General features: G+C 37.2%; 2 protein-coding genes across 2 annotated transcripts in view; one reads left to right on the top strand and one right to left on the bottom strand.

The window, feature by feature from the left end:
• The window catches only part of LOC594240 (vacuolar protein sorting-associated protein 11 homolog), a 29,983-nt gene extending 22,064 nt beyond the window's left edge, over positions 1 to 7,919 (bottom strand). Inside the window, exons 1-8 of the mRNA XM_030974980.1 lie at positions 7,806 to 7,919; positions 5,557 to 5,631; positions 4,744 to 4,917; positions 4,066 to 4,116; positions 3,357 to 3,526; positions 1,750 to 1,897; positions 815 to 904; positions 163 to 299 (exon numbers count right to left, since the gene is read on the bottom strand). Of these exons, the coding sequence (XP_030830840.1) occupies positions 163 to 299; positions 815 to 904; positions 1,750 to 1,897; positions 3,357 to 3,526; positions 4,066 to 4,116; positions 4,744 to 4,917; positions 5,557 to 5,631; positions 7,806 to 7,820 (860 nt within the window). The 5' untranslated portion in view covers positions 7,821 to 7,919. The remainder of the gene's footprint in view (positions 1 to 162; positions 300 to 814; positions 905 to 1,749; positions 1,898 to 3,356; positions 3,527 to 4,065; positions 4,117 to 4,743; positions 4,918 to 5,556; positions 5,632 to 7,805) is intronic.
• A 19-nt stretch (positions 7,920 to 7,938) lies between these two features.
• LOC592357 (lamin-A) lies at positions 7,939 to 25,012 on the top strand. Its single transcript, XM_030974981.1, has 12 exons — positions 7,939 to 8,046; positions 11,220 to 11,343; positions 13,447 to 13,539; positions 14,603 to 14,681; positions 15,402 to 15,516; positions 16,964 to 17,148; positions 18,031 to 18,186; positions 18,618 to 18,695; positions 20,617 to 20,700; positions 21,835 to 21,993; positions 23,142 to 23,309; positions 24,220 to 25,012. Exons 1-12 carry the CDS (start codon positions 7,992 to 7,994, stop codon positions 24,421 to 24,423), a joined length of 1,500 nt encoding a protein of 499 aa, XP_030830841.1. The 5' UTR covers positions 7,939 to 7,991; the 3' UTR covers positions 24,424 to 25,012.
• The last annotated feature ends 937 nt before the right edge of the window (positions 25,013 to 25,949 follow it).

Here is a 25,949-nt window from a genome sequence, read left to right as displayed (position 1 = left end):
CTGCCTATCTGTCTGTCTATCTGTCTGTCTGTCTGTCTATCTATCTATCTATCTATCTTTCTATCTATCTATCTATCTATAGCTATCTACCCATCCTTTAATCTACCTATCTATAGTATCTATCTTTCCATCTATACATCCATCCATCTCTCAGACTCTCACCCTGCTATCTGTCTTGGTATTGTCTTGCTATCCTTGGTTACCACCACCAGGTAACCTCTGAACCAATGAAGGATGGTCTTGCGCCCCTCAAATGCCAGGCAAGGGCCACGCCCATCTGGCTGGTAGAAGTACACCGCCTAAAAGCAAATAAGATACCAGTTTTTGATCTGTGCCTTTAAAATTTTGGAATAAATTACTTTACAAATAATGTGCACGTTATTCATGTTTTGTGCATTGACTTGTACTGAGAATACCTCTGCACTCAAAATGATATCAATACACATAAAAGCAGTAGGTCCTATATTGATTTTGATAGAGTAGTAATTGCACAAGATCAATATCATGACTATCTGAATGTTTTCAGTTAAATTGGTATTAAAGCAAAGATCTCAAATTTTATGTTTCATACACTGTCAGCTTCTCTTCATAATTTCAATAAGATATGTTTTTTAAATGCTATGACATTCTACTCTGCATAAGAAAGTGGAGTTGGTTATCAATATTTATTAAAAAAAGGATTCATGCTTCTCTTGATCATTACGGAAAGAAATCAATGCTTTCAAGGCTATAAAAGCAAGAGTTGTTACAGTGACTCCTGGCTAATTGCAGAGTACATGCTAAATTCTGAAGTTCAAGTGAGAGCATCACTTACATCGTTTCTGCCAATGACAAACTGATTGTCTTGCGTTGTATCACTGATGACTGCACAGTGAGATGAACAACCATGGTTGTCCAAGGTTTCCTGAGAGAGAGAGAGAGCGAGAGAGAGAGAGAGAGAGAGAGAGAGAGAGAGAGAGAGAAAAGTACATGCAGTTTTGTAAATACAGTCAAACCTGTCTATAACGACCGCCCAAGGGAAACACAAAATGTGGTCTTTGTAGACAGGTGGTCACTTAAGCAGTTTGACTGTACTTTGTTGCACTTCATCCCCCTTGACCTGCAGCCCCACCCCTCCCTCTATTCAATTTTTAAATATTCGAACAAATTTATTCAATATTTGGACAACCATCACCTGATATTTAGGCAGCGAGATGGTCTCTTTGTATTCATTTACAGCAACAACAACAGAAACAGCAGCAATAATAACAGCAAGAGCTGAGGTAAAGATTCCAAAGTATTCAGGTGCAGAAAGAGATTGCTCCATTTGTGATATGCACAAAATATTACAGAATCTAATTGTTATCACTATCATGATCTTTTTGTCTCAATACAACAAAATGATTTTAAGTTTGTAACATTTAACTTTGGAAAAGGTGTCACCCATCAATCTGAGTACACAAACATATTTCATTGAACATTGAACTCAGGAGTAATAGTAAATTTGCAATAAAAATGCTTGTTCTTGAAATAGATCCTTTTTATACTCAAAGACATGCTTGAGTAATGCAAACCTTAAATAATGTTAAATTCATGATTACCATTATTATCACAATCACATCATCATTACAATCACCATCATCATTACCATCGATATCATCATTTTCAATCATAATCACCATCAACACCATCACCCTCGTCATCATCATGATCACTATCATCATTACCATCACCATCACCATTACATCATCTGCCAATTGCTATACTTACTGTACGGACATCCTTGGCGCCGATGTGACAAGCTATGACAGCGTTTTCAGTGGAGATAAAGAGAACGTTACTTCGCTGAGTGTGTCTGAATGCCAAACCTGTGACTTGCATACGACCCTTGTGAACGACCTTGGGTGACTTGCTGTGTCTGTTGTATCAAGTAGATATGGGAATTAGAGCATTCATTGTTAACCCATTGCTTACTGGAACTGGATGGTCCCTGTGTTAAGCCTAAGGCAGACCTACCAACCTCTGGAGTCCCAAAAGTTGTATTCTTAAAAATAAACACAGACTGTTATGTGGATCAATGTTTCTTACAGTTCCTACATAGTACATACAGGAAGAATTTTTGTTATGGATCATTGGTTGGATATGCATAATTTCCTCACGACCGCTGTGTTCGATGAACCAATGAACATCCTCAAATCGCCGATGTGAGATGCTTGTAGGATACTTTATAGGACAGAATGGGCATTTTGCCATGTTGGCACACACACACACAAAATATTTATTTAAAAAAATATATAAAAACATTTAAAAAATAATAAAAAATAAAAAACTTTATTTTTTAGTTTTTTTTTAATCATATTTTATTGAGGAAAATCGTACTGTCGTATTTGCTTCTGAAAATCGTACTTAATACAACTAAATCGTACTGGTTGGCAGGTCTGCTCAGGAATTAGATAATTCAGTAGTCAGTGGGTTAAATTGATAGATATTTTGGAACGACCACATTTCCTGCTATCATTTGATTGATACATGTTCACTACCATATATGTCACAAAAACATTTATGATCCAATGATCCACTCATTCTTCATCTCATAGAAAAATGCTTTGTATACAAATGGAAAGGAAATTAAATGTTTTATTAATGGTAGCATTTAAAGAAAAAAGAAAAACAGAATTTGAGTGGATATGAATACAATGTGCATTCATCATCCTTAACATCACATCATCATTAACTTCATCACCATTACAAACATTTCTATCTCTAATACCACCATCATTATCATAATAATCATCCTCATTCATCATAATCATCATCATAATCATTAATAAGATCAACAGTAGCATTATGATTATCAGTATCCTCATTCGCTGACACCATCATCCATCATCATCATCACTATGATTATAAAAATAATCCTCATCATGCATCAGCCATCACCACTATCGTCACCATCATCATCATCACTATCATCATTATCATCTAATCTCACCTATTTCTGGTCACATCACTCTTGAAGAGCATCACAGTACCATCTTGAAACCCAACAGCCATTATCATGACCCTAAACCTAAACACCATGACAGATAGTGCTACTACGTGTAAATGTACCTTCATTACTACCACCATTGTCATCACCATCATCATCATCATCATCATCATAATTATCATAATCACTATCATCACCACCACCATCATCATCATAATCATAATCATCATCATCATCATAATCATCATCATCACCACCATCATAATTATCATCACCATCATCATAATTATCATCACCATCATCATCATCATCATCACCACCATCATAATTATCATCACCATCATCATCATCATCATCATCATCATCATCAATCACCATCCATTCTTACCTATCCCTGGTCACATCTCCCTTGAAGAGCGTCACAGCACCATCTTGAAACCCAATGGCCATCATGTTGAGGTTCTCGCTGACTGCTATGGCTGTCACGTTGGCCGTTGCGTTGCTGCCCGGCAGAGCACGGGTTATCCTGCTGCATGACGGGTTGTTGGACTTGTCACGCTACAAATTAGATGAAGAAAATTAATTGTAATTCAAATCCTTTCACCATTTCCTCAGCTACTCTAGCAGACATCCTTCCCATTTTCTTGTGAAAAGGATGAAAATAACAGCTTGGTTTTAATATTTTGTCAACTAAATACATACATGTACATGAATAAAATAAATTTCAGCCGGAATACATTTTTTGCAGTACCTTTCAATACATTTGGTAAGTCTAAAGCAAATTCATCTTACCGGTATGTAATAACACAATATATTGATTACTTAAAGTATTATAATTTCCAACAGTACAGTATAATACAAAGTAAATTGCTTGTTTAGAATATATATATTATGCAAAAGGAAAACTTACTCATATAAATCTCCCATTTTAAACAAAGGGAGTGATTTCAAATTATCTAATTCATTTAAATCCTATAATATTGCATATAGTCACATAAAGATACCAAAAAAGGGAACAATCTGAATTTATACTTCTAAAGAGATAACAAAATGATGCAGTTTTCTTTGAGCATATGACATTGAAACTATTACTGTACCTTGTCTAGATTCCATACTTTAATGACGGGGTTGGTCCCAGCTTCATCTTGCTAAAAATGTCAAGAAAATAAACATAAAAAGTTTAAAAGACTAATATGGATAATCTATTTTAAAAGTTCCACCTAGTCTGTACAAAAAAAAAAGCAAATTACATAATTAACAATTTTAATTCAGCATTACTATATGTGTTATCATAACACCTACATGTACATCTGGTGATATTCAGCAGTTGATATCATTATCACTATAATTTCTTTGTGTCAAACAAGTTAAAACAGAAAAAAAAAAATTCTTTTACTTGTGACAACATCTTCAAGAATTAACTGGCATGTCTCCTACTCATCCTCTTACAATTCACAACTGTTTAATTTCTCCTAAATATCCCCCCCCCCTCCCATTTCTGGCCCCCTCTTTCTCTCTCTCTTTTTTTTCTCTCGCTTCTCTCCGCTCTTGCCCCTTCTCTCTCTCTTCTTCTTCTCCCGCTTCTCTCTGCTCTCGCCCCTTCTCTCTCTCTCTCTCTCCTCCTCCTCTCACTCTCTCTCCCCCTCTCTCTGTCTCTTTCTTTCCTTTCTTTCCTCCTCTACCTCTCTCTCTCCATCATCAATATCTTCATCCTCCTCCTCCTTCCATATCCTTCTCCTCCTCATACATTTCTCCAATGTGTATACATTAATTACCCCTATGGTGAAGATGATGTTGTGTTGCTTGAGCTGGTGGATGTGAGTCACCCTCAGCTCATAGGCCTTGAAACCATCCAGCTCCAGGTTACGGTCAAGGAACAAGAGATTGCCTTCCGAGTCACCCAGGGTTACCTGGCCACGCCCACTTGCAGATGCTGTGATGTCAATGTCCTATGCATAAAATTATTTATGAAAGTAAATGGGTGTGTGGCTGTGTGCACAATAGTTTACTTTAACTTTAATCAAGTGCAACAATGAACCTACATGAAGTAAGAGTAAAATTATCAGTTAGAACAATTTCCATGAATTGCCATTATGTACAAGTACATATCAATCTGCATACAAATCTTATGGAATTACATTGCCCATACTTATGAAACTCAAAATAGGTAACAGAATTTGATGGAATTAACCTTCCTGACATCCAAAATTAACAACATTCAAACAGGAAAATGCAAATGAAGAGAGGGACATTGTAATTGTATAAAGGTACCCCTTTCTGTGCAGAGGCAGCATAATTTGCAAACTAGTTCAAACTAGCAATTCCTAGAATTTTCTTTATAAAACAGATACAGGAACAGGTTTATTATAAACTGTAAATGTAGTGATGCTGGTCTCCAATGAAGACATTTTGTGCTACATTTTGACAATAAAAAACAAAATTAAAATTCTAACAACAGTCAACTAATAAAGTGGCATAATAGGCATAATAGGTGTTAGATGTTGCCCACTTATGTTTTATTTATTAGACACTAACACAATAACACCTCTAAAAAGAGAATGATTCTGATCAATCAGTTAAGTTTGTACCTTAAGCTTTGCAAAGATCTCTGTGCTGTCAGGATACTTCACAACTTCCTTGTCAAAGAAATTAAACCTCCTCCACTAAAATATGAAGATAAAAATAAATACATGTCAGATTGATAGTCAATGTTATGAGTCATTAAAAAAATGAAAGAAAAACAAACAAAAAAGAACATAGAGTAAAGGAGGGGGTTTTCGGCCACTTAAGACAAAAATCCAATTTTTGGACCCTTTACTTCCTATTTATTATCATTTCTTGTTCAAATCATGAAGCAAATATTATTATTATTTAAACAAAAAAAGAATCCCAGAAAAAAATCACGAATTGCCATGACAATATTCATTTCAATTTTCACTGTTTCGGAGTCAGTTTTCGGCCGCATGTACAAAGTCATTAGGAAGCGCACACATGCGCCGTGCGTTTCCGCGCTGATCTATAGTACTAGCGGGCGGAGCAGGTATCCCACGCCGGAGCTCGATAGGTCGAAAACTAGTACTGCGGTGATCAGAAATTGGAATCTGAATTAGACAGAGATTTTCGTGTGTGCGTTGCCATGTCCGGCTGCATTGATTTAATACATGCGGTGAGATACTTTTTGAGCTTGCGACTAGCACAAAATCGGGCTCTTAATCTGAAAAATACTTGAAATAAAGCTCATTTTATGATCCCCATATTTCTTACAGACACGCGTAAGATACTCAATTTTTCAGATTCGGGTAGCGGGACCGCCGATTACATCGCTAAAATGTGATATTTTAGGATATATTTTTCATTGCAAATGTGGTTCTTCAGTGACTCTGGCATGGTATGGTATGTGTGGGATATGTGATATGCTATTATGCGATGTATTTTAAAGGGATTTTACCATGCATCCAACCAATCGGCCGAAAACTGAAGCTGGTCGATTACCCCCTCCTTTACTCTAATTACCAATAGTTCAATATATTTTACAAAACTCAACACCATTCCCTCAAACTCAACGCATTCTTGACAACTGGAGACACCTACATTGCAGAAAAATACAATCAATTCAATTGACTGATGTTGGAAAAAAACACTGAAAATTTAAATTGGAAATCTTTTGTCAATCCTGGCAAATTAAGAGTCGTTTCCTATTCATAATGTGCATTTCTTGATCACAGCGCTATACCAGGGGGGGGGGGGGGGGGTCCTTAAATCTTTGAGGCAAAAATTGCACTTCGACCCTCTCCACAAATATCGGCCACCTAATAATCAGATCGAATCACAAAAACAATTTTCGGGGGGTGCAATTTGGACATTTTTGTTGTTCTTCCTCATTTTCATTGGCCAAGTTGAAAACCGGAAGTACAAAGACTAACGCTGCATGGGAATAAAAACATGCGAGGGCCAAAAATGTCAGTGTGGAAATCCTTTGTTTTTCGGACACGATTCAGACTCGAATTAATATAACTGGAAATAGAGTCTATCAGAAGTTCTTCATTATGACCATTAAAGGTACCGGTATAATCAGTAGGGCGCTGGTCCGAGAATGAGGGTTGTCCGTTTTCCCGAGGATTTATCGCTCATAATGTGAAAGCATCTGTACTTAGACAATGTAAAACGCTTCAAGAAAATCATCACGGAATCCGTTTTTTGCATCGCCAACGCTTGGATCAGAAATCAGAATCGTCAGCGAAAAATGAGGACGATCCTTATTATATTTGCGGAGGCGGCTGTCTGTGTTTACGAAGATGATCCTTGTTTGTGTGGACAATCGTTATTCTCGGACCAGCGCCCCTACTGCCAATTGTAATTTTTTTAATCAAATTAATGAGTAAGCATATTTGCAAATAAAGGTATAATTTTATTGAGTGTATAAAATAGAGTCTAGACTAGATCTAAATGGGGGAAAATCAAAATAAACATGTTTATTTTGATATCCCCCCATTTATTTTATTACACTCAATGAAACTATACCTTTTTTCTAATGAATTGTGAGCTCCTAGTCGTCGATGTACATGTGAACCACTGGTGTTCCTATTCCTGTCACTAATATTTCAAAGCAATATCACTTTGTCATTGTGTACAAAATCAATACAGCCTAAACAATTAAACAGGACACACATTCATTTTATAACCAACCCAATTTTGTACGAGTGGGACTGTAGTACAATCTTATGAGCTAACACAGTAACAGACTTCATTTTTCGCACACAAGAAAACTATTAATCAGGAAGAAAATGAACTTAAACTGTATTTTAAATCTTAAATCTAATAAATTAACCACAATTACCTGCAGGAAAGCCATTTCCCTAGATAGACGTCTCCAATCTGTGATCAGGCAAATCTTTAATCTGTCCCTCCCACAAAATTTGACCTCTGACCCCTCCTTGGATATATATATTCGCGTTGCCAATAACGCTCTTCGTTCGGGGATTTCAGATTTTCTGCTATAAACTTGTTGCGATTCTCTTTGAAGATGACGTCTATTTCAAGTATGGCCAGATTCAAAAGTCCAACAAGGTCTTCGAGAGGTATAATATGTAGCAAATAATAAGCGTGATTCTTCATTTTTGTGTCAGTAAGACAGTAGGAGCTGCAGCTGAGCTGAGCTGAGGCTGAGCAAAGCAAGTCAGTGCACTGTGTTGTGCAGTGTGCATTGTCAATCTAAACGACCATCTAAACAGACCCTATGTTGTTGTTGTTGTTGGTAAATGTTTAATGGCGTTCATTCAGTAATGAATATATACGCCATAAATATCTTCAATTTTATAAGAAAATCAATTATAGTCTTCATAAGAAAACTGAGAATAAAGATTTGTAATGAATCTTATGTTTTTGTCAGCTGTGATTGTGAGTGCCGTGCATGCAGCGCAGTGTGAGTGCTGATGAGACGAACTTCAAAGTTCAAGTTCAGGCTTAAATGCTTGATGCATATCAATCTGTAGTCAACATAAAGATAACAACAATTTAATAAGATACGTGATCTGTGTGTGCATGACGTTGTGAATGACCAGAAGATTTCTTGTGTCTTTAATTTTTAATTTTATTGTCACAATCGATCATGACCACATGTAGGCAAATTCATGCAAAAAAATATATTCAAGAAATTGACTTGAAAACACATCTGACAATTAGTCTGAACCGAGTCAGGAGCAAATTTGAAGAAATTATATTTTTAAATGTTGTAAAACCAAAGATATAAGAAGAAAACTGACCAAGTATCTGTACTAAAAATCGTACATGTAAAATTGGTCGTAGACATTCGACAGCTGAAAATGACGCGCACGGTTGTGGTACGTGCGTTCTCGAATCCAAAATCGTATCTCACACACACACTCTCGCCATACCGCGAATGGTCCGTCGTGGGGAGCTAGCCGCCCGAGAGTTTGCCAGCGATACCATCGCACCCTCGGAGCTCCGCAGCGCACAATTTTAGCGGAACTTGAAAGGTTCGAGGTGGGAAGGTGGCGGGCTAGCTTTTTGCCAAAACCACGCTAGAACGTCTGCTGGCAAAGTGAAAATAACTAGGATCGAGAACATCGTTGGTTTCAGTGAGATAAATCTGAAGAATCCCAGACAACTCGCCACAAAGACAACCCGCCCCAAGACAACCCGCCACAATACCCTGGACATCCCGCCACAATACCCTGGACATCCCGCCACAATACCCTGGACCACTCGCCACACCCTCATCTTAAATGAAATTGTCATTTTTCATGATTTTTCGTGCTTTTATAAACACAGTTATGACAGGAAACATGGAAATTGTGATTATTTTGAGAGCTGTTCTAAAGAATAAAGATGATTTTCCTTGCGCTTGCAACAAGAATCTATTTTGGACGAACCCAAGCCAGGCGTACGACTACGAGTTACGACTACGATCGCCGTATAACTTCTCGATTGTTTAAGCAACATACTTAGCAATTTGGTGTGATGGACTGAATATCGATTTTCGAGCAAGCGAGCTAAAAGTATAAGGTCCCATTTGAAAAATTACATGATGAATATTAAAGACAATCTAATGAAGAAAGACTGACAAGTTCTTTTATGTAATTATGAGTAACATTATAATTAAAACATCTGAGAAAGAAAAGTAGGCACTTATCAGAAGGGAAAAGGACATGTACAAAGTGATAAGGGGGCACTTTAGGGGAACCTGAAAAAATGGAGGCACAGTGCCCCCCCCCCCAACCAAGAATGCCGCCTCTGACTGTGGGCAAAAGCGCGAAACTAACCCAGAAAATCTAGAAATAAATTTTATTTCGCGGGTCAACTGCCCCCTCCCCCATCAGTACGCCAGTGCTTCCAGTAGGCCTATCCTTCCATGAATTCCTACCATTAAAAATTATCAGAAGGGAAAAGGACATGTACAAAGGATAAGGGGGCAATTTAGGGGAACCTGGAAAAGTGGGAGCACAGTGTTCCCCCCCCCCCAAACCAAGAATGCCGCCTCTGACGAAACTCACCCAGAAAATCTAGAAATAAACCACATTCCAATTTTATTTCGCGGGTCAACTGCCCACCCCCCCCCCCCCCCCATCAGTACGCCAGTGCTTCCATTATCCTACCATTAAAAAAAATCTGGGACAGAAAAATGCAGCTGTTATAGACCTCTAGATCAAAAGTATATTATTGTTACAAGGGAAATCAACTTTATTCTTTATTCTTTGTAATGACTGTGTTTATAAAAGCACGAAAATCATGAAAAATGACAATTTCATTTCATTTTAGATCTAGAAATCATGATGGGAAAAAGTGTGGCGAGTTGTCCGAAAAGGCTGTGGCGAGTTGTCCAGGGTATTGTGGCGGGATGTCCAGGGTATTGTGGCGGATTGTCTTGGGGCGGGTTGTCTTTGTGGCGAGTTGTCTGGACCCCATTCTGAATTCTAATTGAGACTATATAATAAATTATATCGACAAAGAAACCTCGGTAGATCTCTTTTTACAAAAGCTTGTTTATTTCTCGTTTTGACATTTGTTTTCGAGCCATTTTTTCGTGCGCGAGTCAATGCAAACTTTGTATTACCAAACTTTCAACACGCAAGGAACGGGGAACACTCGCGGACCCCGTATCAAATTCGTTGCAAAAAAAAATTTCAAGGGTGATTTTGAAGCAGTGAAGAAAATTTGCGCTGTGATGCGCAGAAATATACTTGAAAGAAACTTAAAAAATCACACCTGAATTTTCAGAAAATCGTATTTGCATTACCGAGCCTAGTTGTGAGTTGTTTATGACTCAGATTTTATGAAGATTTGTCGGAAAAAAAATGTCATTTTTTTCCGTTTGGTGGTCATTTCTAGGCTAATATTTAAAAAGTTGCATCAGTAATGGGCCCGATGTTTCTCTTATCGTACTCGCATGTTATTTCTACATAGATTAAACATAGGATGGTTAGGGGTAAGACCGGATAACATTATAAAAAAGATATATCCTTCCACCCTCCCATATCCAAGTTTTGGGCTGATTATTGCCGACCCACCGCAGCAAGGCCATTCAGATTTTCGTACGCTCGCGAAGCGCCCTCTAGTGCCCCATGAATGTGCCTACCACATGCAAGCCATTTCCATTTTTTTTTTGTAATCGTACATTAGACTAGTAGATCTAGTAACTTTCTGTCACAGATAAGAAGCAGATCTACGTTGTAAATACTTTATTTGAGTTTTGTAACTCTTGATTACCTTTGTCTCTTGTAATGAACTACAGGACCCAGCTTTTCTGGAACAGGAACAGGAGGGTCCACTCTACGACGGAGCGGCAGCATGGGAAGTCTGACAAAGCGATCATCAGCCAACATTGCTGCCAATTTTGGGACTGGCTCAGGAACAATGTATGCCTCTTCAACTCATTATCTTTAACAAATGTCTACATTTCATTTTGGTTTAAGTTCTGTCATTCTTTTTTTTAAAATCTCATTTTCTTTTTCAAAGATTTTGATAAACATGTTTGGTGGTGTGACCAAAGTTCGCGTACTAACACTAAAAGCGCTTATAACAGGAGAAGGATACGCGATGCCTGTGTGGGACTGAGACAACGAAATCTTTGAGCACCGTCGAAAACTCCAAAGGTCAAAATGCGACATAAAAATGTGAATAAGCTAGCTTTTTCACGCATTTTATCATAAGAAATTGTGTTTTTTTATATGAAAATAATGATAAAATTCCAATTTCTTACGCAAAAAACGGAACCTGCGCGCCTGCTTCCACCGTATCTGTATTTGTGAATTACAATGAATCTATGGGTTTCGTAAGAATACAAATTTAAAAGGGGAAAGTGGAGAGACAAAGAGAGAAAAGAGCAAGAAGTCATGCATGGCTGACATATAAAAAAGAGACACATGATAATTTTTTTCAAACAAACAAATGACATGCAGATAGGGACTACATTGTCATTAACACATACATTGAAAATTATTGTCTTTTATTTGCAAAATTTAACAAGGGTATTTTTATCGGGCAATATTTCAATGATAGAGAGAAATTATTATCTTTTTCAAAATTTCAATATAAAGTTCGGCTTCTGATTGAAACTACGTAACTTTTTGGAATAAAGCCCATCACAAGAGGGCAGTAAATATCATACGCGAACTTAGGTCACACTTTTTGACGGACGTCGGTAGTGGTAAGGCTTCCGATATTCTCATCTTATCATTGATTTGAAGTAAATAAAGCCTTGGAATGTTATATAATCTGATTATATGATAAATTACGAATCTTATGACGTATGGAACATGATATATGTTGATCTGGATTTTTTGTAATGTGCAAGAAAAGAAAAATATCCGCGAACTTTGGTCACCCCTTCATACATGTAGAGTAAAGGAGCCGGTTTTCGGCCACTTAAGACAAAATCCTATTTTTTGGACCCTTTACTTCCTATTTATTATCATTTTTTGTTCAAATCATGAAGCAAATATTATTATTATTTAAACAAAACAAGAATCCCAGAAAAAAATCACGAATTGCCATGACAATATTCATTTCAATTTTCACTGTTTCAGAGTCAGTTTTCGGCATAGCGTACCAGTTTTCAGCCGCATGTACAAAGTCAATAGGAAGCGCGCACGCGCCGTGCGTTTCCGCGCTGATCTATAGCACTAGCGGGCGGAGCAGATATCCCACGCCGGAGCTCCCCGGAGCTCGCCAGGCCGAAAACTAGTACTGCGGTGATCGGATATTGGAATCTGAATTAGACAGAGATATGGTGTGTGCGTTGCGGTGTGCGGCTGCATTGATTTAATACATGCGATGAGATACTTTTGAGCTTGCGACTAGCACAAAATCTGAAAAATACTTGAAATAAAGCTCATTATGTGGTACCCATATTTCTTACAGACACGTGTAAGATACTCGATTTTTCAGGTTCGGGTAGTGGGACCGCCGATTACATCGCTAAAATGTGATATTTTAGGATATATTTTTCATTGCAAATGTGGTTCTTCAGTGACACTGGCATGGTATGGTATGTGTGGGATATGTGATATGATATTATGCGATGTATTTTAGAGGGATTTTACCTTGCATCCAACCAATCGGCCGAAAACTGGAGCTGGCCGATTACCGGCTCCTTTACTCTACATGTATAATTTAAATATCAACATAATTTAGGAATTGTTTGAAAAAGTACTTTAGGCAAAAATTTGTAAAACGTTTTTTGTTATGTAGAAAGATTCATTGTGTAATTTAGTGATGACTTGTATACTGAAGTACAGTCAAACCTGTCATTTAAATGTCAATCAAGAGAAAGTGGAAACCTGGCCACTTTATAGACAGGTAACCTTGCTAGACAGATCCTAAAACACACATTTGTTTCTCATGTGAGACAAACTGCGTGGCCACTATAGACAGGTGGCCTCTATAGTAGGCTGCTATTAAAGATAGGTAACTTTGACCGTAAATAAAAATGTTTACATTTGTTCTTTTTACACTCTTAGGAAATCTACCAAAGACTATGACAATCTGGAAGCTGAATACATCAAGAATCTGCAGCAGCAGATCTACTTCCTGGAGCTTGAGGCTAACTTCCTATATCCTTTGCATAATATAAGAAATAGTAATTATTATGAAGATATAATTTGTAGAATAAGAGGCATACAGAGGGAACACTCTAATCAGTTGAGGAGGTGGATTAAATGTGAATGTGCAAGGCTACTCATCTTCTTGTTTTTACTCTCCTTTCCCTCCCCATCTCTCTCTCTCTCTCTCTCTCTCTCTCTCTCTCTCTCTTTATCTCTCTTTATCTCTCTCTCTCTCTCTCTCTCTCTCTCTTTATCTCTCTCTCTTTCTCTCTTTCTTTCTCTCTCTATCTCTCTCTCTCTCTCTCTCTCTGTTTTTCTCTCTTTCTCTTTTTTTTTTAATTTTTAAATTATTTTGTTCTTATTTTTCCAATGTTTGATGGTGAGATGTGCCCTTAAATGCCCCCTGTTAGTGCACCACCAATTCCAATTTCCAGTGGTGTTGCAACTAATATTTTTCTTTACTATCATTTAGAAAAAATTTGTGTAAAATGTATGTAGTATTTGGTCTCAGTATATGTACACATTCAAATAGTCTTGAATGTGGGAAGGTCAAAATATGTTTTATGTTGGGTTAGCATAGTGGTTCAGGTACATTGCATTTTCCATTGCATTGAAAGGAATCGCTCCAGCCATAAACTGTGATCGCTTTTGGTACACCTGCCGGCATTGTGTAATTAAACACAATTATGCCCTCGGAGTGTGATGACATCTTCGTCCATAATTCATCTAACTTTCTAAAGAATAGTGAGAGTGATTAAGTGAGACTTTCCTGTCGTGTATAGACATACGTCTAGTTTTAAGACTATCTTGTTCTACAAACCACTTTTTACTGAGGAATGAGGATACAAGGCGCTGACTACTATTAGTAAGTCAGTAACCCATCTCTAGCGTTTGTTCAGGATACTAGCTGTCATCATTTCACTTGCCTTTTGCCATATATGTATATGTATATGTAGTATAACTGAGGTTACTTATCATTATATATCAATGAGCAGAATGAAGTAGGTAATATTCAATTGATATCAAAGTCTGATCTCTTTCACTTTTGACCTTGACTGTTCAAATCCTTTACGCGAGACCAAGCCAAGAAAGCGACTGAACTTCATCCAAGGATGACTGAAGAAGCCAGCAAGATGCTTCACAGACTCAAGGTATTGGAATAACATTCAACGTACAATATAATAGCATAGCCACAGTAATCACTACTCTAAAATTGTCATTATGTGTTTATCCAAATTGGCAATTGACATTGTACGTGTCTTTCAAAAACAGGGCAACGTTTTACAAAACTGTCATAAGTACAAGTTCGTCAACATCCCATTGAAATGCATGTATTAAATTCAACACATTTCGGTGAAGTGGTACTTAATTATGACGTTTTATTTAAAACGATGCCCTGGTCATTAACTTGCTAAAGATAATAAGTATCCATCTGGCCAAGGTTTATTTTGATGTTTGTTTGTTTGTTGTGTTTTGTTTTTTAATGTCCATTTCAAAAGTTTATCTTTAGTTTAATAGAAAACATGCTACTTTTTACTTGCACAACCCTCGGGCTAAAAATGCAAAATGTGATCATGTCATGAATAACCTTTGCAACATCATTCTTCATGTCTATAAAGAAATACATCTTTATTAACCGTAGCTACAGTAATGTGTCAGTGGATGTGGAGATCGAGCCCCGTACCTTGTAATTTACATGCAAGCTGCAGTTCCCCATTAGAGTTTCAGATCCAAGTGAGAAAAAAAAATAGAGCCTTGAAAAGAAAGTCTCTGGTTTATATAATTCTCTGGATAAGCATTAAATACAATAGCAAGGGATGTTCAGAAATTGTTAATGCTTCTAATTTCTGATTGCTTTGATTGTTGCTCAGGATCTCCAATCAGACGTCGACAGTCTCCATCTTGAAGTACGAAGGAAAGAATCTAGCTTGGACATGGTCAGCACAGAGAAGGACAGGCTGGATGGAAAGGTCAGGGTGTTGTCGGGTAAATATGAAATCAAGATGGTGCTCATTCAAATCTGCTTTTTAAAAAGGCGTTGTTTAACAATGCCAAATCTGAGATGCATGGCCCTACGTGTTATCAGCGTCTGTGATATGGTGTAATATTGAAACCCTTAACAAAAATTGCGCTTCAAAATGATCATAAACTGCTTTAAAAATGTAAAAATCTTTGAGTGACCGGTTTTGCCAAACTCATTTTCCCAATAGCCTGCAGGGTTATAAAAGCTGTTGGGAAAACGGTTTTGAAATTTTGAATTCCAATCATAAATATCTTGATAATGAGACAGGTGATCGGCTTGTAAAAGTCATGGGATTACTGACTGACCTAAAGGTTTATATTTATGATTGCAGCATGAGCTAAATCCAGGATTTTGTTTAGAATCTGAGACAAAGATACCCAATCCATAAAAACGCTCTGTACAGAAAGACCACATTTATTGTACCCTTTGAATAGTACATGTTTCTCCTTAAATTCTGTACTAAATACACCATCTAATAGAGACCCTGTCTATGAAGACCTGAAGCATATAAATCGTCGCCGTTTTCACGAACCGGCACAAGCCACCGAAATCCCTTCAAAATGTAGTTTTTATTTTTTTTGCATTTTTAGCATAAGTTATCAACAATCTTTCATCTCACCAAATTTCAGCATCCAAAACGCTTTAGTTTTTGAGATATCCATGGTTACACAAATGACAAAAACGACACACGAGCCAAAAAGCACGATTCATATTTTCACGAACCGGCACGCGCCGTTATAAGTCAATGGGCTGTGCCGGTTCGTGAAAATATCTTTGCGCTTACAAGACCTAGACGACGCGACACAGGCGGTTGTGCCGGTTCGTGAAAATAAAATACGCGCTAAGACAGCGCGAGCACTTTTGTCTTGCGCGTAAAGTTACATAGGAAAAACAACACAGTGGCTTGTGCCGGTTCGTAAAAATATTTTTGCTACGTAAACAGCAAAATAATATTTTCACGAACCGGCAGGAGAGACCAAAGCTTCGTAATATTAATAGTAATTGTCATTATGCTTAACAAATGGAATGTATAGAAAATACAGAATATTTTCCTTTCATTGATATGTATTTTGTGATATAAAATTTGACATAAGGCATGTTTCTGGCGAATTCAAAACGGGCTAAACGTAAAACGCGTTTTTCTCAGAATGTACTTATTTCGTTGCGCGTTGGGCTGTGCCGGTTCGTGAAAACGGCGAAGAAATGTTGACTTTCTTCTCTCCCTCGAGGGTATTTTGTCATACTGGTTGAACTGTGTTTATGCTCTAACTATTGTACATTGGTGATGTGATTTCTTTGTTGAAAACATCTGTACAGCCTATTAACTTGTAAATTTTTATAAACATTTCTTATTCTTCTCAATATCAATCTAGTTGAAAATTTTTTGTCTTGAAATTTCCTTTTATCCAGATAATCATCACCGTGAAAAGAAACTCCTGGTAGAAGAGGTCGTGCAGCTGAAGAAACAGAACGAGATGATACAACGGGAGATACATGACAGAGAGCAACAGATATCTATGGCCAGGGGAGAGCTAGAGAAGGGCTCCTCCTCTCTATCCACTGCAGAGCATCGGATCCAGATGCTAGAGGCAGAGGTGAATACTGAATATATCTATATACAGTCAAACCTGCTTTAGTGACCACCTGTCTACAAAGACCACATTTTTTGTTTCCCTTGAAAATGATTTCTCATTGAAACATGTACCTACAAAGACCACTTTTGTGTTTCCCTTGGGCAGTCGCTATAGACAAGTTTGACTGTATTTACATTTATATACATGTTTTTTTAAAGTTTTTTTTAAAGTATATCATGAATTCAGAAATGTTAGGAGAGAGGAAGGAATTGAGGGAGGTTGAAGAAGAAGAAGAGTTGAGGGGAAAATTGGGTCTGAAAGGTATTTTAACACAGAAAATAATACAGAAGTTGAGAGTAAGAAGCAAACAAACTATAGATAATGTAAAAATATTGTTTAGAAAGGGGCGGAGTGAAAGTTTAGAAAGGGGTGGAGGGGAGGGGTTCAAGAATTGAGCTTTGAACAGAAATAGGAATGAGAAGATGAATACAATATGATAAATAAAAAGGAAAGAAAGAGAATGCATTGGGAGCACTTGGAAAAGAAGTGATAATAGACTTCAGCTGAGGATGAGCAAATGAGAAACGAGAGGATTTCAGTGTTAAATATAATATATTGATAGTATTAAAGTTTAAGTCGAAGAGTAAAATAATTCATTGTTGATAGTCACTACTATATGTTCTCTAAAATATCTAAAGTTTCACACAAGTACAGATCCAATTCAATTTGGTTTATTGAAATTCAAAGTAGTAGTAGTTCAGGGACTACTTGCACAATGTTTACATTATTGATTATTGATTAAATGAAATAAGACTTAAAGTTGTTAAATATTCTGGTGTATTCCTATGTTTTCAAGAACAAAATGCCAATTCAATAATACAAATGAGTGTATTCCCTTTTCAGGTCCAACAAAAGTCTGATACGTTGAAAGCTACCCAGTTTGCCTTGGAAGATAAGAGGACTGATCTGCTGAAAACCCAAACCCAACTACAAGAAATGGAGGACAAATATTACTCCAGTACAGCCTCCATACAGGATCAAGCTGTCGATGAATTTAGAGTAAGAATGTGCTGAGACTTTGCAGATGTTTTTGATGATTTTTGTATCGCTTCACTTTGGCTATATAGTCATAGAAAGAAGTGATGCTGCATGGTCAGAGTAGCTTGAATGTTTTTTATACCCAATGAACTGTTGATAGGTTATGTATCATTTCAGAAATTGATAACTATATTTGTGTTAATTGTCTGTTATCTTTTCTTTATTATTATTTTTTTTTTAAATATTAAAACCATCATGTGACCCTTTTGTCTTTATCCCCATTTCTCTCACTTACTTCTTCCTTCCCTTCTTTCCTCCATCCCTTCCATTCCTACTACTTCTCTTCTTCACCTCTCTCTCTCAAAACAGTTTTAAAAGTGTTCCCTTTCATAGACTCGTAGACAGAAATTGACAGTGTTTGTATATCACATCACATCATTATATGTTTACAGGGGGAGATCAGACAATTGCAGAGGAAACTAAAAGAAACCGAGATGAAAGCAGAACAAGATCGATTTTTAAAGAGTAAAGTAAGTCATAACTCTTTTTCTTTGTAATTGATAATTTTTTATCAAGTTGACTATTCCTTGTCATAATGTAGAAGTGTCGACCTACAAGTTGGACAAACCCTCATTTTGTCATATTAAATCCCCAAAGTAATTTCAAGAGTGTTCAAAAAGCTGTTATGTTTTATTTTTGCAATTGGATATTATGCAATGTCAGATTCTGATGAGCCACCTCATTGAAATGAAACGAAATGACAAAGCAATGTTTCTTTGCAGAGATTGAGCAACATGATAAATATCATTTGTATAATTGTTTGGTTTGATGGTTTGTTTTACCTGACTATAAGAAAGCATACTTGCATGTAATTAGCTACCAGGGGACCGGCGGCTTTAGGTCCTCTCCGAAGGACTTGGTAATGAGTATTAATGCCTTACCAAAGGGCACTTACCACTAGGGCATCTACTTGATTTTGAACCCGGGACCTCCTGGTTATCAGACAACTGCTCTACCACTGACTCTGAGCCATCTTGTCTCCTTGTCATAAGTGTTGTATTCATCATCTTTAATTGACGTTCCTTTACCATTGTAAACACAGTCACTGGTATGCGTTTCATTGATTGGTGCATTTTAGTTAAACTTTCTATTCATTAATTATACCTTTTTATGCCTCCGTTACGAAGTAGCCGGAGGCATTATGTTTTCGGGTTGTCCGTCCGTCCGTACGTACGTCTGTACGTCTGTACGTACGTACGTCCCGTTCTTGTGATCGCGTTATCTGAAGAACCGATCGATGGATTCCTGCCAAACTTTGGTCATATATGTATCTTGCAGAGCCAATGAACTGATTAGATTTTGGGGTCACGAGGTCAAAGGTCACAGGGCTCATTAGGTATGCAAAAACAGCTTGTGATCGCGTTATCTGAAGAACCGATTGATGGATTCCTGCCAAACTTTGGTCATGTATGTATCTTGCAGAGCCAATGAACTGATTAGATTTTGGGGTCATGAGGTTAAAGGTCAAAGGTCACAGGGCTCATTATGTATGCATAAACAGCTTGTGATCGCGTTATCTGAAGAACCGATCGATGGATTCCTGCCAAACTTTGGTCATATATGTATCTTGCAGAGCCAATGAACTGATTAGATTTTGGGGTCACGAGGTCAAAGGTCACAGGGCTCATTAGGTATGCAAAAACAGCTTGTGATCGCGTTATCTGAAGAACCGATTGATGGATTCCTGCCAAACTTTGGTCATGTATGTATCTTGCAGAGCCAATGAACTGATTAGATTTTGGGGTCATGAGGTTAAAGGTCAAAGGTCACAGGGCTCATTATGTATGCATAAACAGCTTGTGATCGCGTTATCTCAAGAACCGATTGATGGATTGCTGCCAAACTTAGGTCATGTATGTTACTTGCAGAGCCGATGAACTGATTAGATTTTGGGGTCATGAGGTCAAAGGTCAAAGGCCACAGCACACATTATGTATGCAATAACAGCTTGTGATCGCGTTATCTCAAGAACCGATTGATGGATTCCTGCCAAAATTAGGTCATGTATGTTACTTGCAGAGCCAATGAACTGAGTAGATTCTTGGTTCATGAGGTCAAAGGTCAAAGATCATGGGCTCATTATGTATGCAAAAATAGCTTGTGAACGCATTCTCATTAGAACTGACAGATGGATTGACATCTTGCAGAGCCAATGAACTGAGTAGATTTTAGGGTCATGAGGTCAAAGATCAAAGGGTCATATATGTATATGAGAAATTGCTTGTAATCACGATATTCTGAGAACCTGTCAATGGATTACAATTGAATTTGAATCCGAAAAATTTCTTCTGTTTTGGTTTGTAAAATTGCTCTATGACGGAGGCATCATTTTCGACTGCGCGCAGTCGAATTCCATCTAGTTTTTCTTCTGTGAATTAATTTCATTTTCAGATGTCTGAGGATGTGAATAATCTAGTACAGGAGAATGCCATGATGGGCACCCAGGTTCTAGAACTACAAAATCAATTGGACAGGGTAAGCATGCATGTTACTACGGTAACAAGATACAATGTCTACTAATTACAATTACCTTGTATATTTGCTCATATCCTGTTAGAATCAGCAAAGATTTGAGAGATATTGAGATTGTAGATAATTTGAATATATGGAGAAGTGGTAGTATATCCACTTGAATAGTGATAATCTGTGATACCGTATTTGCCGGTGTAAAGGCCGCAGTATTTTTGGAAGAGAAAATATCAAAAAGTCGGGGTGCGGCGTATGCGCCGAAACAGTAAAAATCGCAAGTCAAAACAGCCCGTCCATTATTTGTAGGCAACTTCATGCAAAAAAATATATTAACAAAATTGACTTGAAAACACATCGGACAAGATCTAGTCTGAACCACGTCAGCAGCAAATTTGAAGAAGTTATCTTTTTAACCGTATAACATTATGGCCACAGCTTGGTTATTGCAGGCCATTCATGTTTCTGTATGCATGCGAAGCGCCCTCTAGTGTCCAATGAATGTGCTAATCTGCCTAAAAATCGATGAAGATTTGCTAAATTACGATCATTTTTTAGGTAAACTTTCTGTAAATTTATAAAATGATTGATAATTTTGGTATTAGTTTGTAGGAAAAATAGAGTTCTACGAGAAAATTATGATTATTTTCTTTGGTCCGTTTTTTTTTTTTTTTTTTTTTTTTTTTCTCTCTACGAAATGTCAAAGTTGGGAGTGCGGCCTTTACGCCGGCAAATACGGTAACTCTATGGATTTCACATAAAAATCACACTTGATTTTGTGCAAATTTAAACAAAGTTGGCTGTCGATATAATTATAAGGAAATACTTGCAGGGTTCTTCCAAGACCCTTGCCTTGCACTTCTACCTTTACAAAGTAACTTCTTGTTTGAATGCTGATGTGCTCATACAGCCATGAACAAGGAATGTTAATTATGGCATCAATCGTGAGGACGCGATAGATCATTCACTTTACCTCAGTTTTAATCCTAGCTTGGTGCATACGTCCTTGGACAAGGCATGAGCGGGGCGCCCTCTTAGGCCAGGCAGAGATTAAAACAATTTAGTTGTAAGACTGGCGAGATCGAACCCTCGGCACAAGCAATGCCCAAAGATTAACCATGATTTATCTGATGTTTTATACAGGAAAAGATGTTGAGAGAAAATCGCGATACGCGTCACTCCACCCACATCACTGAGCTGGTGACAGTCAGGGATAAAGAGAAACAGCTCAAGTTTGATCTTGATCAGGCTAGGGAAGTCCTTAAACAGGAGAGAGAAAGAGTGGCACATCTGATGAAACAAGTATGTAAATAATTGTACATATTTATTTCTCTTTTGTTATTATCAATTTGATATATAGGTAATTTATTGTTTTATTCCCCATGCAGCAGCATTAAAAGTGTGAAGGTTATATTGATGTAAATATGTGAAAGGAAAAAAAAATCATGTTCGGTTAAATTTGTATGAATATTGATTACATTGTATCTGATAATGGCAGAGATCACTATTTTGAGGTAAGCGGTTGGTATCTATTGCATACTGTATTAAGATCGATGCTGGGAGCTTTATGTCAAGGACATACATATTTCTGCAATTAAACAATTAAGTGTTAGCTTGACTATAAAATGTAGTATTAGTTTCTTGTAATCATCATTCAGAATATCTGTATTAAATCTATCTCCTTGTATATTGTCTTTTGATGTGAGAACCAATTGTTCTTGATCTTTTACGTGATGTAGTGAAGTGAGTGAACTGACAAACCAGTGATGTTAAAGATAAAGACCAGTTCTGGTCATGCGATTGCATTGTGAAAGAAACGTTGTGGAATCAATCAGAAAAGGTTGATCATCTAGCATATAAGTATTGGTGTGTACTGCAAGGTTCTGGAATCATCAAAATGATAAGAAATTTGGCCCAGTCTTCGTAAAGTTACAAGCACTGTACACATGCGTTTATCTCTCACATACCAATAGATAAACTAATTTACCAAATATATCAATTAGTAGGCGGTTTCCCGGCAAAATTGTTATCATCATGTACAATGTATTAGTCAAAACATATGCTTTCACATGATTGGTAATGAGAGCTTCCATTTCATTTTTTGAAATTGGGGCGTTTCCAATACTGGTCTTTACCTTTAAGAGAAAATTAATTCAATTTTACATAAGTTTAATTCCGAAAGGAGCTAAATCCATTTTTGTAGCTTCAGAGAAAGAGGGATTTGTTTACCAGATTGTACAGGCGTTTATTGAAAAGTGATATTACATGTAGAAGGTGCATTTTTTCATAATTGCTCCCAAAATTTAGATAGATACTTTTGTTGAAAGACGGGTACATAAGTCAACAGTGTTCTGATATCAATAACTCAATTTTCACCAAAAGTGGATTTAGCTCGTTTTTGAATTGAAGTCTTCATATTGACTCATGCATTTTAAAATTTGTCCAATCAGCTGTCCAAGCAAGATGAGAGACACACCCACAACACCTTGACCCATAACACCACCAAGAGTCGTCTGGCCGAGCTTGAAGGCAGGCAGGGCGGGGCAGAACAGGAGAATGCACAGCTCAGACGGGATAAGATGCTACTGGTCGATCACGTCTCTGATCTTCAGAAACAGGTAGCTATATACAGTTTACTGGATATATATCCACAAAATATCAAAATATCAGCATTAATTGCAGCAAAATCTTTGTCCTCCCTGGATTTCTCTGTGACAGTTTGTTATTGTTTCATTACGTGCAGGTCTTTTAAGATAGTGGTGGGTAATTTGTTCATGACATGATACCTAGAGTCGTAAAAGCAAAGTCCAATCTCGGTCGCTGAGCACACCCGATATCGGGTTGATATAAGAATCGTGTCAAATCCCCATGAGAACCCCTAAATATGTGTGCTTAACTCTTGTATGCCATACAAATAATCTCCCAGTGCCACATTGTATTTTTCATGGGATAGATAAATCAAAGGATTCTAAATGATTTAACTCTTTCCAATGCAAGATTAATCTCTACATGCAGGTGTTAATATTAGAGGCTTAATTATGGAGCTAATCAAGACCAAAAATTGTCATTTTGCAGAATCGTTGTGTTGCATAAAGCAATCCTTCCCTCAATCAGTGCATATTACATTCTTTAAAAAATGCATATTTTGTATTAAAACGAGCTACGTGCAGATGGGCAAAGTTGGCAACCAAAGTTTTAACGTCCATAAGAGATAACTTCTGCAAAAGTTTGGTACTAAAGACTAATTTGCTAAACAGGCCGAATTCAAATCGTTTCAGTCATTAGCCCCACGTCTCTGGAACAAACTTCCCTCATTCTTAAGAAACAGTACTTCATTAGATTTCTTCAAAAAACAACTGAAAACATACCTGTACAACTCCTCTTAAATTGTTGATAGTCTATGAGACAGCACCTTGTATCCTTTGGAAAAGGCTCTATATAAATCCCATTATTATTTCAAAGACTTGTTACTTGCTTGTTTGTTTGATTTTCTCTGTCTTGCATTTTTATTAACTCTTTCTTGATCAGCTTGCGGAGAAGGAGCACGAGGTGAGTCGTCTTCACAGTCACATCCATACCTTAGAGATCAGACTGGATGAAACGTCGAGACAGTCGGCTGTGGAGAGCACCGTGCAGACCCAGAAATGGTCAGAGTTTGAGAAGATGGCGGAGAGCATGAAGAAACTCTCAAAGAGCATGACAGCTAGGTCCCTTACTCCAGAGTATTCATGAAGAGGGGGAGATGGAAGAAGAGTAAAGGGGGGGGGGGAGAGTAATTCACTGTAAAAAGCACCATGCAGAGCAGTGTAAAAAAAATACTTTTCTGTTTGTGGGAGCTCTTTTAGGATAAAATTGCCATTTTCTTACAGTGATATTTAAGTATTTTATCGGTATACATGTATTACCAGAGATCTTTTCCAGTTTACCAGAAGCATCTTGAAGCTCTTTATTTTATTCACTGATGAAGAGTTTGAGAAGATGGCAGAAGGAATGAAGGAACTCTCCCAGAGCATAACGGCTAGGTCCATTACATCAAAAGATTCATTTCATAAAGGGTCACATGATGGAAATTAGGGGATTCATGCCATTAGAGCTTATTTTTACTAGAGTTTCATAAAGGATGATGTTGGATTGGAGAGAGGGTGGGGAAGGGTAGTTATGCAGATTCAGGGTGATGGGATGAGATTTTAATTTCTATTCGGGCAATAATTTTTTTTTCTCCAGAAAGAGCCTCTATTGGACATGTTATCATTGGGTACATCCATGTTTGCACATTATTTGTGTTGAGTGAAGTGTGTAGGAATCAGAGACAATCGAAGGTTGTTTAAAAGTGCCTTCTTTTCTTTTTTGTAGACCTTCTGATCAATATCAAGAAACTGGATGCCATTTGAAATCCTGTATAAGCCAACATTTTTGTAAGGTGACAGACATGTTTGCTACTTATGTTGTTTCTGCTATAATCAAAACAAACAAAGAGTACATGTTTGCACACCAATTGCCAGCTCATTTTTGCATGGTGCTAAATTGCAACATTAAAGCAATTAATGCACGAAATAAGAAATAAAAGCCTCATCATTACTCATGAAAGTAACAGATTATTCAATACCTATTACAGGGAAACCTATATGTAAAGACCTCTCAAGTAAACATGAAAAGTGGTCTTTATAGGCAGGTGGTCTTTATGTACAGGTTCCTTTAGTATGGGTTGCAATGAGAAACTAGATTCAAGGGATTTGAGAAAGGTGGTCTTTCTATACAGGTGGTCATTAAGCAGGATTGTCTGTATTCAAATGCAGTGAAGGTTTCTTGAGATTCATGTATATTCATATACAAATGTACACATAAACATGTGAGATTGTTGTTTTGATAGCAGTCTCAAATACATTCAATGATTGTACAGTGTATGGACTGTACGTACATACAGAATTGTGTGCCTTTTATATAATTCAGGTGCTTTCTTTATTTCACCCAGGATTTTTGGAAAATTGAGTGTAGATCAATTATCCACCGCGTAACTATTTAAGGAACCACATATTAATAGCAAGAGTATATGTGTGCCAATAGGTTTCAATGCATTGTTCGCGCCTCTGTGCCATTTATTGTGCCTACATCGTCTCATTTTCGATGCACTTGTGTGTACGGGGATGCCAATTTTCTGGCAATTGCCTGAATTCAGGCCCTGGCAAGTTATTTTTAGATTATAGTTTAGGCTTTTTATGCCTCCGCTACAAAGTAGCCGGAGGCATTATGTTTTCTGG

Source organism: Strongylocentrotus purpuratus, unplaced genomic scaffold (genome assembly GCF_000002235.5).
Source record: "Strongylocentrotus purpuratus isolate Spur 01 unplaced genomic scaffold, Spur_5.0 spur5_scaffold_7, whole genome shotgun sequence".
NCBI classification, from domain to species: domain Eukaryota; kingdom Metazoa; phylum Echinodermata; class Echinoidea; order Camarodonta; family Strongylocentrotidae; genus Strongylocentrotus; species Strongylocentrotus purpuratus.
The sequence above is the reverse complement of the archived record's forward strand: the minus strand, read 5'-3'. Positions and strand labels throughout refer to the sequence as shown.

Coding starts and splice junctions, on each gene's coding strand:
- LOC592357 (XM_030974981.1), top strand. CDS start 7,992: ATGACGTCTATTTCAAGTATGGCCAGATTCAAAAGTCCAACAAGGTCT. Junction 18,696..20,616: donor ATCGATTTTTAAAGAGTAAA/GTAAGTCATAAC, acceptor TTTCATTTTCAG/ATGTCTGAGGATGTGAATAA. Junction 20,701..21,834: donor TACAAAATCAATTGGACAGG/GTAAGCATGCAT, acceptor TGTTTTATACAG/GAAAAGATGTTGAGAGAAAA.